This window comes from Podarcis cretensis (genome assembly GCF_951804945.1).
Source record: "Podarcis cretensis genome assembly, chromosome: 5".
Lineage (NCBI taxonomy): Eukaryota > Metazoa > Chordata > Lepidosauria > Squamata > Lacertidae > Podarcis > Podarcis cretensis.
The window spans coordinates 50955175-50970697 of NC_137174.1; the positions used below are offsets into that span (position 1 = coordinate 50955175).

At 40.5% G+C, this 15523-nt stretch overlaps 1 protein-coding gene across 3 annotated transcripts in view; it reads right to left on the reverse strand.

Moving 5' to 3' along the window:
• The window catches only part of ATRNL1 (attractin like 1), a 512979-nt gene that overhangs the window by 455652 nt on the left and 41804 nt on the right, over positions 1–15523 (reverse strand). For all 3 annotated transcript variants that reach the window (XM_079976622.1, XM_079976621.1, XM_079976623.1), the window contains exons 2-5: positions 5968–6051; positions 3620–3733; positions 2717–2845; positions 10–218 (exon numbers count right to left, since the gene is read on the reverse strand). In XM_079976622.1, the coding sequence (XP_079832748.1) occupies positions 10–218; positions 2717–2845; positions 3620–3733; positions 5968–6051 (536 nt within the window). The remainder of the gene's footprint in view (positions 1–9; positions 219–2716; positions 2846–3619; positions 3734–5967; positions 6052–15523) is intronic.

Below are 15523 nucleotides of genomic sequence, written 5' to 3' on the forward strand. Positions count from 1 at the left end.
CCAACTCACCTTGCCAGCTGTCATTGCACACACAGAGTTTCTCTCCAGTCAAATCACAGTAGCCATGATCCGGACTTCCACAATTAGCTTTACAGTAAGGAATATCACAGGATTCTCCCTTCCAGTATTTGTCACATTCACAATACACCTGGCTTGGAATGGAGCTACTAGTTGTACACTTTCCATGCCCTGAGCAATTATTAGGACATGAATTTATTCTGTAATAAAGAAGATCAGAAGAAAGGAAGGAAATGGAGAAATGACACGCTGATTTTCAGGCCTTTATTTATACTTTAATATAATTGGGGAGGAAATCATTTCATGAAAGAGATAAGAAAATGGTTTCTAGCTGTAACCTTCAAACTTCTTACATCAGTGTTATCTCACGGAAGTCAAATGGAGCTATCTGATGAGCCATTCAAACGGCAAAATCAGAATTAGAAACAAATTATACTATGATAAGCAAAATATCAAGAGGTCATTCAAGAGGTTATGTTTTTATATTTCCAGTCTAGTATCTTATTATACTGTTATAAAGTTAGACCTAGAGGGGCAAATCTGAATAAGCAAGTGTCAAGCCAAGAAAACAATGGACGCAAAATACACTTTTCTTTCAGCTGAAAACGAACATGGCATGGATTTCAGCTTCACTGCAAGTGAAACAATTATTTGCAGTATTTTTCTTTTGATCGTTTCCATGCAGGAAATTTATAATATTCAATGAGTTCTTAATGTCATAACATTTTAATGCTAGCCTTACACTGTCCCTCAAAATATTATGATTATATTTATTGATCAAAGAATGAAAGGAATAAAATAATGTATGTGTTATGTGCAAAGAGCCAGAGTATTAATATTTTACTAATATGAGTAATCTTACTCCTCAGTTTGGTAAAAAGAACAAATCTATTCCAACACCAGGGCTGCATATAGACTTCAGGGACACTATCAAGCCTGAGCCTATATTAATAGACCTCAAAGGCCAATCCCAGCACAAAGTACCCTGTAAAGACCAGAGCTTGTTCCTCAGTCCCTCCAACCTGTCTCTAGGATGCAGGAATTTAGCTAGGTTTTACTTCTGTTTTTCTTTAATTATCTATCTGCTTCTTATTTATTTTATTTACTGAATTGGTACACTGCCCTTCATGTATAGATCTCAGGGTGGTTCACAAGATAAAAAATACATGAACAAAACAATAACTCTGCTCCCTCCATCCCCTCAGCAACGTATTTAGAAGGGTATAGGATGTTAATCAGCCAAAGGCCTGGTTAAAGATAAATGTTTTTGCCTGGTGCCTAAAGGCGCCTGATGAACTTTCCTGGGCAGAGCATTCCACAAACGGGAGGCCGCTGCAGAAAGGGGCCTGTCCTCGTGTTGCTACCCTCCAGACCTCTCATGGAGGAGCCATATATAGAAGGGCCTCAGATGATGATTGCAGGGTCCAGGTAGGTTCATATGGAGAGAGGCGGTCCTTAAGGTATTCTGATCCTGAGCCGTTTAAGGCTTTATAATTTAAAACCAGCACTTTGGCTGCCAATTATTTTCTGGGCCAAATTCAATGTAGTAGGCATATCCTCAAACTGTCTTACCCTGGTGAGCAACCTGGCATCAAATTTTGCATCAGCTGAAATTTCCAAACCATCTTCAGATGCAGCCCTACGTTGCTTCTGACCCTTCAGAACTTTGTTTGCCTTCTCTGAAATCCAATTTCTGGCTGTTTGGGATCATGCTTTTGTCTCTGGACCACTTGGGATGACAGCCAACTCCCCTGGGTCCTAAAACTCCACTTATTACAGCCTGGCCTCACTGATGTATTTTTACCAGGTGGTAACACTTGCTGACTGCAGGATACTACCAAGCACTTAATATTTTTACCACAGATGGATAAAATTATCCTAAGAACCTGACAGGATAGTGCAGATAACTGGTTTACCAAGAATTTACCCACACAATATTCTATAGTATAGTAGAATTTACCCCAGGCATAGGCAAACTCGGCCCTCCAGCTGTTTTGGGACTACAACTCGCATCATCCCTAGCTAACAAGACTAGTGGTCAGGGATGATGGGAATTGTAGTCTCAAAACATCTGGAGGGCCGAGTTTGCCTATGCCTGATTTACCCCCTTGGTAAACAGCATCATTTAAGGTCAGTGTAGTAGTTCTAACCTGTGTTCCTATGAGATGCTTAGGGAGACTGGCATGGATAGGATGATAAACCTGGCAATGTATTTCCCTTGCAGACAGATGTAAAGAGGTCACTCACATTAACCTCCTAGCACTGGGTGTAGCATACCTTCACAACCCTAGGCCAAGGGACCCACTCCAAGAGCCATTCCAGCCAAGCTGTCTTATCTACTCAAGGTCTACAAACATTACTAATATACAATGTCTTGACCTGATTTGTTCATATCATATTAAAATCCTTTTGTTCTACCTGATTTAATTTGTTCCACAATAAATTATCACACAGCCTCATAAATCAACAACTCAGTCATGGAAGAACACAATATTTATACTAATTGTTGTTCCTGAAAGAACCTTTCTGATTGCATTTCTTCTCATGAGCATCTTTATATGAATTTGTATGAATTCTAACCGATTCTTTACCAAACTCCCAATTTGCATAAGACGTCTTCAAATATCGTAAGCCCCAAAACTTATCTACTAAGAGAAATATATCTCTGCTGATTAATAAACAACAAAATGATACTTACGAGTAAAAAATATTAAATCCTGTTAGATTATAAGCAGCATCACTAAAAAAGTGTAGCAATGCATATCCTGATGTAGTAACAACTTCAGGTACAGTTTCATTTCCACGTACTTCAGGAACTATAAGACCACTGCAAAAGATTAAACATGAAAAGGTTAACTTAACAAGTAACATCGCAAATAAAAAAATAAGAATTTGAATAATTCAGTGGGTGCTCAGTACAATTTGGAAACATTCCAGAATTTCATTTCATTGCCCTGATTGAAGCAGAGTGTAAAAAATACAGAAATTCATGCATTCTTAATGGGACTGTGTCTTTTTTCTTAATTAAAAGAGCCTGTCTCAGATTTCTATGCACTGCAATTTAAATACTATATTAGGAAAATTCATATGAAAATAGCTATTGGTGTGAAAAGATTGCATGATAAATTAAAGTATGTAGAAAGCAATATTTACTCTTTCCTACATTAAGTGTGAAATGCTTGGAACCAAGTTCATGTTGAAAGAACAGAAAAACAGTGAAGGAACTTTTAGTTTCAATCTGTTTGTTTCAAAATGTACTGAGCTGACTTGAAACCAATAAAAATAACCATGTTCATAATTATATTTAGGGTTGGAAGAACTGTGCAGGATGGGATGCATAGAAAAGTCAAATGTGGTAAACTTTTAAGAACATGGGTTCACTCAAGGACTGATTAAAAACTGAACGTGCCAATCCGTGGTGGAGAACCACTATCCCCTGGGCTAATTGGGCCCAGCGGTGTTCCTCATTTGGCCTGCAAGGCCATTTTGGCCAAGCCACACCCACCTGTCCTACAGCAAGTTTAAACTGTAATGCTAAGTTTCCATTCACAAAAAGATTTTCATAAAATTGTAATAGAAGCTATTAAGCTAAAGTACTTACCTAAATACTGCTATTAAAGGTGCATATATTGAATCTCCATCGTAAACATACATATGGTCCCAACTACATTCTGTGGCAAAATGATTAAATCTTAGTCTTAAAACTGAATTAGGACTAGAAGAGAAGAAAAAAACAGCAAGAACATTAGCAATAGCCTGTTCAGAAATAGCGTAGCTTATAATACAATGTAAATAAATATAAGGATGCAATAAAGTAGTATGAAAAAGGCAAGTATAATTTTCAAATGCAACTGTAAGCCTTCTTACTTATAATTGTGCGTGAAAGCAACAGTTTTGTATGTACAGTGTTACTGTTATTATTATTTTTTTATTAAATTTGTATACTGTCCGTCCTCTGTAAATCTTAGGGTGACTCAGAACATAAAAATAAAAAATACATAAAAACAAAAACAAATCAATAAACCTCAAATTATTATATTTACATACTGATTAACAGTAAACACCTATCTTACTTGTAAGTATATAGGAAAATGTTGTTCGTTCACTATCTTAAGTAAATCAGAGTTTATCAACCTGAAAACAAGCTATGCAGCTGTATGTCGTCCTCCCACAGGGGCACCATTGGGGGGGCCAGGGGACCAGCCCCCATATTATCAAGGAGGAGCCCACCCACCGCCCAATTCCACGGCACTACTCAAAAGAATGTGCCAGGACAAAGCATCTTTGCCCTGGCGCATCCCTTTGACAAGCCAGGGTGCCTCCCAGGAAAGTGCTCTGTCAATCTCCGCCAGGGACATACCAGCGTGAAATGTCTTCGCGCTGGCGTGTCCCTTTCAGGATTTCCAGGGCGCCTACCAGGAAAGTGTTCTGGTGATCTCCACCAGGGATGCACCAGTGCAAAGTGTCTTTGTACTAGCACGTCCCTTTCACGACTGCCTGGGGGAAGGTGCTTGGTGATCTTGACGGGCCTCAAGGAGGAGGAGGAGGGCTTGCTGAGGTGGCCTTGACCTTGCGGCAGCGAACAAAAAAAAAGGTGGCTGGTGATGGAGGGGGTGGGGAACTGTCCGGCCAAGCTGGCCTGGCCAGGTTGGGGGCAGCATGTATGTGACATCATGCATGTGCAACAGCCCAGCCCCATGTTGGGGGCAACTCAGCATGTCCGTCTTCCCATTTCTCTTTTTCTCAACTTTCTGCACCTAGCTTCAGAAAAGTTATTTTAGTTTTTTAAACCACAGTTTTCCATGAACTGGTTAGCTGTGGTTCAAAGACCCCCTCCAAATGTGGATATGAATCCATAGCTGAGGGAGAAACCTAAAACCATAGCTTCCCAGTTCAGACATTATGGGAAACTATTATTTAAGAAACTAATAATAAAATTGTATACATGACAATTCAAATGTCAGTCTCACAGATATCAGTGGGGCTTACTCTCAGGTAACCAGGTTCAAATTTCAAGCAAAGAATGTATGGGGAGAGAAGAGGAAGTGTAGGGGTAAAAGGCTTGTTCCCATAAAACCATGGCATACTAAACCAGGTCTAGGATTGCTGGAACAAGCTAGAGAAATGCATGTGCAAAACAGAAATCAAAAGTATTAGAAATGAGTAATCAGTTATTGTGATTTTCATCTTTAAGTATATTAATTTCAGTGCATGGTATATTTCAAGTGCAACACATCCATTAACTGTGGTTCAGAAGCAGCTAAATCAATAAAAGCCATTTGCAGATTAAGGATATGCATGGAGCTGGCACCAGTACCTGGCATCCTTGGCCTGGCACACTGGTACTGACACCTGTTTTGCTCTGTCAACCACCTGTTCTCTAGCTGTAGGATTGCATGCTGGCAGCAGCCTGGTCTAGGAAACTGTCCACTATGTTAAAATTACCCACAACACCCAACACAGCATCTATTTCAGAAACTGTGGGGAACTGAAATAAATTTAACATGACAGGTGACTACCCAGCCTCTGCTGAGGCGGGCATGGCATCCATACTTCAAGCTGGACCCAAACATGCAACAAACATTAGTGTTAAGTCCTCCTGGTCCATGATGCATTTCTGATTCAACATTCAATGCAAAGCTTCCCTATTCCCGTTTCCAAAATTAAGCTGTGTCCTGAAACCTTAGAGCAAACATTAGTAACTGTTTATCAAGGGGAAATGTTACACAGAACAATACTCTTTGCATAACACACTGCTCTGAAGTTAAAAGCCTAGTTTATTACAGTGTTGGAGAACCAGTCCTCCAGATGTTGTTCAATTACAAATCCCATCATCCTTTACAACTGGCCAGGCAGGCTGGTACTTATGGGAGTCCAACAACATTTGGAGGGCCACCAAATCCCCAGCCTTGGTTTGCAAGAAGACATTAATGCAAAATATATACTTACTATCCTTCAATTAACCATGTACATTTAGTTTTGTATTTATAATTAATTGGTCCGTCTGTTAAATATCCAGAAGGTTCAGTTAACCTACAAAAGAATAAACCAGGAATAATTAGTCTTATAAGCCCATGTATTTTCCTCTCCTTAAGAACATACCTATATATAAATATATATTTAACTTGAGTAAAAATGTGTTTCAAAAACACAAACTTAATTGACATACAAATATTTCCTACATTCCTCTTGTTTGTATTTCTCAGCTGCTTGCCCTAAAGTGACTTGTAATGCAATAATAAAAATATAATAAAATAATATTAAAATAAAAGGTGAAAAATATCTGAACAGGTCTATTATGCATCGAATCCCCTAAAAAAGTGTGTATTGTGGAATAAACTAAGGTGGGTGGTCTTAGCATTGACCTATCTTCAATGGCCATTATCATGTGTCCTGCTAAAATATGGTTTAATGTGATGTGCATGAACAGGAACAACCACAATGTGCCTTAGGCTCTGTTACAGAAACCCTCCTATATGGCTGGGAGACATTCAAAATCTCTCACTTCTGCTTTTGGTTAACCCCTACTTGCCATGTTGTCCAGGGTTTTCCGTTTTTCGAGGCGCTTCGCAAGACGAATTTCTCTATGGGCTTGCTTCGCAAGACGAAAACATCTTGTGAGTCTTGTGATTTTTTTCGCTCCCCCCCCCTTTTTCTAAGCCGCTAATAGCCGCTAGGCCGCTAATAGCGCTAATCCGCTAAGCCGCTAATAGGGTTGCTTCGCAAGACGAAAAAACCGCAAGACGAAGAGACTGGCGGAACGGATTCTTTTCATCTTGCGAGGCACCACTGTATTATCAATGGTTAGTTAAACAAGCCATTAGAAACCAAAGTTTGAAGACAGCTTGGTTTAAACTAACCACAGTTAAATGATAACTGTTGGTCCATGCAGCAACAAAAACCATGAGTAACCAAACACAGAAACTTCCAAACCCTTGTCTCAGTCACATGCAAGGAGAAAGAGATAGGGAAGCATGCCACTTATTCCTGCTTGTGCAAGCCATGTTAAAACCATGTTTAGTGTGGCATATAAATACAACCAGTGGTCATTTAGTGCATATCCCTTTCAAACAAATTGGTCCATAATTATATGACCAAAGAGCATTTGGAATTCCATTAGGAACACTATGAAGAATATGAGCATGGATAAGAAGAGATGGAAGGAAGACAGATGTGGTGGCAGCAGTGGCTGACAACTGATGAAGAGTGAAGGAGTCAACCTATAAGTAAACACACTGTATTATAAATTATATTTAATACTGTCAGGGGCTCAGGAGCAGAGGCACAGGGAAGAGAGGAGATGGAGAGCGAAGGGGAAGAATCCGAGGGGAGCATAGGAGAAGAGGACAGTGGACCGAGGGATTCCATGAGCCTCTCCAGCGAATCGGAAGATTCACAGAAGGGGGCGCCAGTGGCCAGGGGTAGGGGGTTCCCAAGGGGAACGCCCCAGGAGCAAGGGGGCAGCAGGGACTCCCAGAGCAGTAGTTGGAAATCAGGACCAGCTTCCCCACCAGAGCAGAGTGGGGGGGAAGAGTCCCAAGGATCGGGGCCAGTGCATTCCCCACCAGGGAGAGAAGATGAGGCAGGGCTGACCACGCCTCCATCAGAAAGTCGGACAAAGGAGGGGAGGTCAGATCCGGCCAGTATCCCGGAAGAGGGAAGCAGTGACCGAAGTAGTGTAACGGTTAGGAGAAAGGTCACTGGGTTGGCGCGAAAGGCAAGTTCAAATGTACAGGAGCGCGGGACAGCAGAGAATGAGGATTGGGAACCGGGTCCTAAAGCCCGCAGGAGGCAGGGGGAGGAGCTAAGCGACTCAGCGTCGGAAGAGTCCAGAAAGGGCAATGCCCCAGTGGGCAGGAGGACCCAGAAGAGGAGAGAGCAGCGGAAAAGGTGGAGCAGGGCTAGGATCTTAAACTGGTGTCAGAGGGGAGGAGACTCAGACGGGACTTCGCCGATCTAGGGTTTGAGATGTAGGGCTGCGCGCTGCGGCTTTGAAATGGAAATTGAACTTCAATAAAGACTTTTGTACATTACGACAGCCTAGCGTTGGTCCTCTGTGAGCTGGGACCTAGAGGCAGCTTTGACAAATACGTTATTTGTCTTGAACTTTTAAGTATGAATCCTTCCTCTCTTTGTTCCATGCCAATATTTGATATGCTATGTGTAAAACGAATAAAGGTGTGAAATAAATGGTAGCAAAGGAACAATAAAGCTGTAAAGAATGATGGTGTTAAGATTCAAGATTTAGTCTGGTGGCAGCTGGTATAATTAAAAAAAACCAACACGTTCTGGTTAAGTGGAGGAGCTGAAGTGACAGTAAGCCCAAATATGCATTGGACCAAAACAATTTATAAATCAAAGTCAACACTTTGCATAATATCTGAAATATGACAAGATACCATTGTAAAGCATTAAAGAATGCTGAAGCTCCATTTCCTCTCCTGAGACAGGTAGCGGTATTTTGAGGCATATGAAGCTTCTATATAATTTTCAAGAGCAATAGAGCATGTGGAAGTAATCAATCCAAAATAATTACCAATGCATAAATTAAAATACACCGCCAGTGTATCATTTGTGACCCTATTTGAAACCTTAGTTATAGTAAATAAACTCATATATTGTCTGCATGCTGTCTCATTTCCCCACCACTCCCATATAAAAGTATTTGCTCCTATGGGTGAAATCAACAAGGCAGCATCCTTAGAAGAGATTCACCATGTATAGCATTAGCATAGAATACTTTGAGAAGAACATAGTATTGCATTTTTTACTATACTATACTGACAAAGGCCTGCAAATGGTATATATTTGTTTTTGTGTGAGGAAAAAAATTCTTCAAAATATTTACTTTACAGCTGGAAAAAAAGGTCTGGTTGGTCAATCATAAATATTTCCATAGAATAATATTTTGCTTTTTATTTGCCTGATGATACTTTACTGGCCAAGGTAAATTTAAACAATTACATATAGGCAGTAGAAAGATACTGTTCTCATGAAGCTGGTGCAAAGAAAAAAGATAAGTTGACTGTCAAATCAGTACTGCATTGAGACAGCTGCAGTCGCAAAGGATGAATAAAGACAGATAAGCAATTATTTTTGACAGAAGTTTAATACTGCCGGCGAACGACTAATGAAATAAAAAAGTCACTTAAACAGAAGACTATTGCAAAGTATCAAAACAGAATTACTCCTTTAAGAAAACTTGTAATGAATTTCCAACCTGCCTCTGAGGGCTCATTGTGGGTACCAACACACCAAAGCAGCTCAGCAAGCAAAATATAAAAATGTTTCTGGAAAATATGGAATACTATAGAAATTCATTACAGTGTTCATGGTTCAACAGACATGAATATATTAAAAGCCAGCTAGATCACTGGACGGGACAGGTGGGCAGGACCTTTTTTTTTAGCAAGCCCTGCATTTGTTTGAAAGCACATCATTTAATCAAGATTTCAATGCAAACCTCATCATGAAAAAGGAATGAGTTTGCATCAGAATTCCCTGCTAAAAGGAACAAATATTTGTTTTAGCAGGCATCTGCATAGAATTCTGCCAAACTGAGCAGAGTTTAACCCCTGCTTATCGGCTGATGCCCGGTGTGTGGGTGTGGGTGTGTGTTAAAACCTGTTGCCTTGGCTGTACAACCAATGCAGGATTTAACACTGTCCTACCACCCACCAGCTGGGGGAAATGGCCTTGGTTTTCAAACTGGGCAGCTTTGCAGGGTTAACCTGCTTTAAAGAGTTAGAAGTTGTAACTCCACTGGACACTACTAAAGTTGTGGCATTCAGTCAGTTTGGACCATGGCAAAGGATGTTAGGAGTTGGAACTCAACAATATCTGGAGGGACACAGGTTCCCCATCCCTGATTTAATAGGTAAGGTTAATTAGGGCTGCCATATGTCTGGACTTTCCCAGACATTACTGGTATTTCAAAGGCGGAATGTGGATCTTAAGCAAGCCAATCAAAAAATCGCTCAACAACTATAGCAACCCTATAAATTAAAACATATTTTCTTTTTACTTCTCTTAAATAAAACAGCACTGTGTTTTTTATATTTAAACTTTTGGACAGTACAATTTTACAGATGGTGGGAATAGTTATTAATATAGTAGTGCTAATTCTCTATTGGGACAAATGCAATAAAAAGTTCTAATCAATAGCTATTGCCCTCAAGATTTTGGACCCCAACACACACACACACACACACACACACACACACAGAGAGAGAGAGAGAGAGAGAGAGAGAGAGAGAGAGAACGAGAACACAATCATGTTTTTCTTCACTTGCTACTTTGCCTCACTGGTTTCAAGCGCTTGGCTTAGTTCTTTCTGGAATATGCATGCCAATCTTCAAAGCCATGCCTGTACAAGCTGCAAATAATTACCATTGATAAAATTACACATACCCTATTGGATGTGATAAAAAGGTTAGTTATTTGAAATAACCAAATACTTTTTCTATATTTTTTATCTCACTATTATGTACAAGGTTACTTTAAATTTTATGCAACAATAATTCTATCATCATGTGTAAATCAAATATTCTGCTTACAAGGCCATTATTATAATGGGAGGCCTGTAAGAGATTGACAAAAACATTTAACCCATTCCTATATTATGTTAATATATAGAACGTGCATTTCCTTACATAAAATAGAAACATGGCTGCAAGTTTATATTATCAATGAAACTTAGAACCAATTCACACAGTAAGTATATTCTGCATGCAAGCATTCCAGGCTCCTCCTTGGTCACACATGTGCCTTCGTGAAATATAAACTGGGCTGCAGGTTTTTCAGTGAATATGGCAGCTGAAAACACTGTTGTCACAATAACATGCTTCAGCAAATGCTCTAGCCACCACCAAAGGTGAAATGCGCAGCTGTATGACCAAGGTGACCAATGAGCCTTGAGCAAAGAAGGCCAAACTAGCAAGCCCATTCCTGGCTTTTAGGCATTTTCTGTTCCTAAGGAGGGGTGAATATAGGACACAGCTGCCTGAACAAACTCACAGCACTTGCAGGCAGTGGCACTCAATGCTTCAGGAAAGGTCAGGCAGGGATCGCTTCCGCATCACTGTCTCAAGGTGCATAGAGCACTTTCTAGCAGCAGCACCCAACAGTGCATGTTTCCCCCTTTTCCTTGAGAAATATTGATAGGGTGCTGACAACTACAACTGACTGCATAACCAATATCTCTAGGCAAAACCTGTGCACACTTGATTATAATAGAATGGCTACCAGAGGTTTCCATGCCTGATTCACATTAATACTCCCCATCCACCACAGGGGTACTCAAATACAGTGGTACCTCTAGTTACAAACTTAATTCTTAACTAGAGGCATGCTTTCGCTGATGGGGCCTCTTGCTGCTGCTGTGCCACCAGGACACGATTTTCGTTCTCATCCTGGGGCAAAGTTCTCAACTCGAGGTAACCCTTCCAGGTTAGCAGAGTTTGTAACCTGAAGCATTTGTAACCTGAGGGGTTTGTAGCTCGAGATACCACCGTACAGGAGAATTTGACTGTATGAACTGGTTTTAGCTGAGGTTAGATATAGGTATAGATAGACATACACACATATAAAACAATTAATTTCAAAAAGCATAATGTGTATTATTAGATTCATATACAAATTACTTGCAATAGAAACATCTCCTTGAAGCAGTAGCAAGGTAGCAGGTGCACTATAACATGAGCTTTCAAAAACATTGAAAGGATAAAAATTCCAGTGTTCTCAGAATATAACCACTATAAACATTACCAAAAAAGCCCAGCACTGCACAAGTGAAGGTTCATATAACAAAATAGGTCAAGTTTCAGCACCTGATATATGGACTAAATGAAGTGCTGACAGTATCCAAGCACACTTCTCCATTCCTTAAATAATTTATCTCCAGCAGAAATCAATGAAAATCTAATAGTATTCTGCTGTATCTCAAACAAGCCAGTAGAAACTCAGCTCAAACTACAGTACTCCCAGCTTTGTATGTGTTGTAAGCGAACAATGTCCTATAAATGACAAATATGAAGGTATCTGATAGGATTCTCTCCTAAGACAACTTAAATTGATAAGCATGTTTCAAATATTCTTGGAACCAAGGAAACAATGGTCATAAAAAAACTCTATTAGACAGCTATAGAAACATTACAATTAGGGGGAATTAGATAAGCAACTATCTCAGCCATCGCTCTCAATTAAATAGAATTATAACCTTGCATAAAATCTATGGAAATTGAGGACATTCCAGCACATGAGCAAGTTTGCAAAAAAAAAAAAAAAAAAAAAAAACCAACACCACAAAAAAATCCTTAAAATTTGGTAAGACAATGATCCTATATAGGCTGTGGGAAAGGCCATATGGGTGGTGACATACATGTGGAGGAAGTAACATTTGAACCATCCTTTGGCATATGTATGGGAAGCGGGTGGCACTGTGGTCTAAACTACTGAGCCTTGGGCTTGCCAATCAAAAGGTCAGTGGTTTGAATCCCCGCGATGGGGTAAGCTCCCGTTGCTCAGTCCCAGCTCCTGCCAACCTAGCAGTTCGAAAGCACCGCAAAAAGTAGATTAATAGGTACCGCTCCATCAGGAAGGTAAATGGTGTTTCCGTGCGCTGCTCTGGTGTTGGTGTTCCGTTGCGCCAGAAGTGGCTTAGTCATGCTGGCCACATGACCCGGAAAAACTATCTGCGGAGCGGAAAACGCCAGCTCTCTTGGTCTGTAAAGCAAGATGAGCACCGCAAACCCAGAGTTGTTCACGGCTGGACTTAACTGTCAGGGGTCCCTTTACCTTTACCTTTGGCATATGTAAAAAGCTCCCAAAGTGCTGATGATGCAGAGGCCACAACAGTTTTCTAAATCACTCAAGGTGTGTGTTCTGTCACTAAAATGCCCATGCATGCCACGCACCTTGAGTACACTGAAACATATTGTCCCTTTATATGCTGGCATTCACCCAATGATCTGCAAGGTATTGTCCTTTTAACTCCCAAATTTTTCTCTACCTGCTTGAATCTCAAGATCTGAGCCTCAAAAGAATAGGTGATGCTGGGCACATAAAAGCTGCAGAGTACTTGCTATGAGGTCAACCTCTCTTTGTGAAGCAGCAGTTGCTGTAACACACACTCTCATCTAAATAGGCCTAATCAGGCTCAGTGAGCGTATCATGAAGTTCAAGGCCTGACTGACTTGTACTAACAGCAAACGCAAAAGCACATAATTTTCATTTTCAGCTATTTATTTTCATAATGAAAGTCTATCTATCTGAACAGAGTGAAATTAGAGTGAGGTGATGTCATATTGTATTGCAAAGGATGCATGAACAGAGATGAGCAAAATCCCTGACTGCTGCAGATTCAGTTACCTCTGATTATCGTGATCTTTCCCTGTATCAAGGGGATGACAAGGGGATGCTGTGATTCTGGGGATGAAGGTACTAAAAGTGGAGGAAGCAGCTTTCCTGGGGGGCGGGGTATAGAAGCAGCAGACAGCACAGTGAGAACAAGAACTGGGAAGAAATGCCCTAACAGGTCTCTAGCCTGGGGAAGGATGGATGGATGGAAGAAAAGAAATCTAATAGTGCAGAAAGATTTGATGATTTGATAAAACTTGAGAAATGGCAATCTAGCTCAAAATATATGAAGCATAACAAGGCACTTATTGTATTATCAAAGTAGTGATTTTATTAATAATAGTGTGATTCTATTTAATAATTACATTTTTAAAAACTCAGAAGCTACTTTCAATCACTATGAGAAAAGTAATGAATAAAGTAATAACTGCAGCCCCATTATGAAGCCATTGATTCTCTTTCTGGGAGATGGGAATTGAGAAGAAACAGCAAAAGCTAACATAAGCTTGTTGTCTTTCTAGGAATTTGGAAAATGCATCTTCCTACATTGATCAAGTAATCATTGTTACTGCTCTTTCAAGCAACTGCACTTTTCTAGCTAAAAGCAAACAGAAAAGATTTGGCTGACATGAGGTTCAAAGCCAAATACAAACATTTTCCTGATTTCATAACTGAAAATAAGCCTGCACAGAGAGAATTTTGCATGTTTTATGTCACCCATACTACTTTGAAAGAGAGGCAGCATTCATACACATCAAGCTGCTGCTCTGAAGCAAGGCAAACTTATATTATATTCAGGCTAATCAACAATCACAGTAAGAAAAGACACAATAAAAATAGCACTTATGCCACAAATGGGGCTGCTTCCTCCCGTATTCATGAATATGTTGAACAAACAGAGCTAGCCTATCATAATCTGTAAACAGAATAAAGAAGAGAAACACACTGGCAATTTATGGTCAGGTAGAACCACTTTAATATAGTGCATCAGTTTTTAAAGTCATTGTTACCTACAACCTAGTTCAGAGTTTTAACTTAAGCCTTCTGAGGTAGCCAGCTAAAGCTTTCTAATGCTGCATGTGTCTTCTAACTTCTCACTTTCTCATATATATATATATTTATGACAAGCTTCTAATCAACAATTACCCCCAAGAAGACAAAGAATTTCTACCTACATTCTGAGCCACAAGATAGATGATTATCATGCAATGTGCTTTCTGGGGCACTGGTCTGCTTAGCAAAAATAATTGTATCCTGCTAAAAATAATTTAAGCTGCAACCTCTGACAGAAGAAGCAGAGGCAGGTTACTTGGCATTCTCACCCTTTTAGCAAACATTATATCAGGGCAAGTCATTAGCTGCATACTACTTTAAAGTAGTATGACGCAGGTGGCGCTGTGGGTTAAAGCCTCAGCGTCTAGGACTTGCCGATCGAAAGGTCGGCGGTTCGAATCCCTGCGGCGGGGTGCGCTCCCGCTGCTCGGTCCCAGCGCCTGCCAACCTAGCAGTTCGAAAGCACCTCTGGGTGCAAGTAGATAAATAGGGACCGCTTACCAGCGGGAAGGTAAACGGCGTTTCCGTGTGCGGCTCTGACTCGCCAGAGCAGCGATGTCACGCTGGCCACGTGACCCGGAAGTGTCTCCGGACAGCGCTGGCCCCTGGCCTCTTAAGTGAGATGGGCGCACAACCCCAGAGTCTGTCAAGACTGGCCCGTACGGGCAGGGGTACCTTTACCTTTACTTTAAAGATTCTTTGGGGAAAGAAAAGCATACTCCTGAAAGTTAAAAAGTCATCCTCATGCCAACTATGGAGGTAGTCATCTGCACACCAGGGCTTCCTTTGAGCCTGGTCACACCAAGTCTCAGTATCAGAATTTGTTAAGAAATGCCAAGGCTCAATCTTTAAACACAATACCATGTATTATTTATATGCTTTACAATAATTATTTATTTTGAAAATACAGTGGTACCTCGGGTTACATACGCTTCAGGTTACATACGCTTCAGGTTACAGACTCCGCTAACCCAGAAATATTACCTCGGGTTAAGAACTTTGCTTCAGGATGAGAACAGAAATTGTGCTCCAGCGGCGCAGCAGCAGCAGGAGGCCCCATTAGCTAAAGTGGTGCTTCAGGTTAAGAACGGACCTC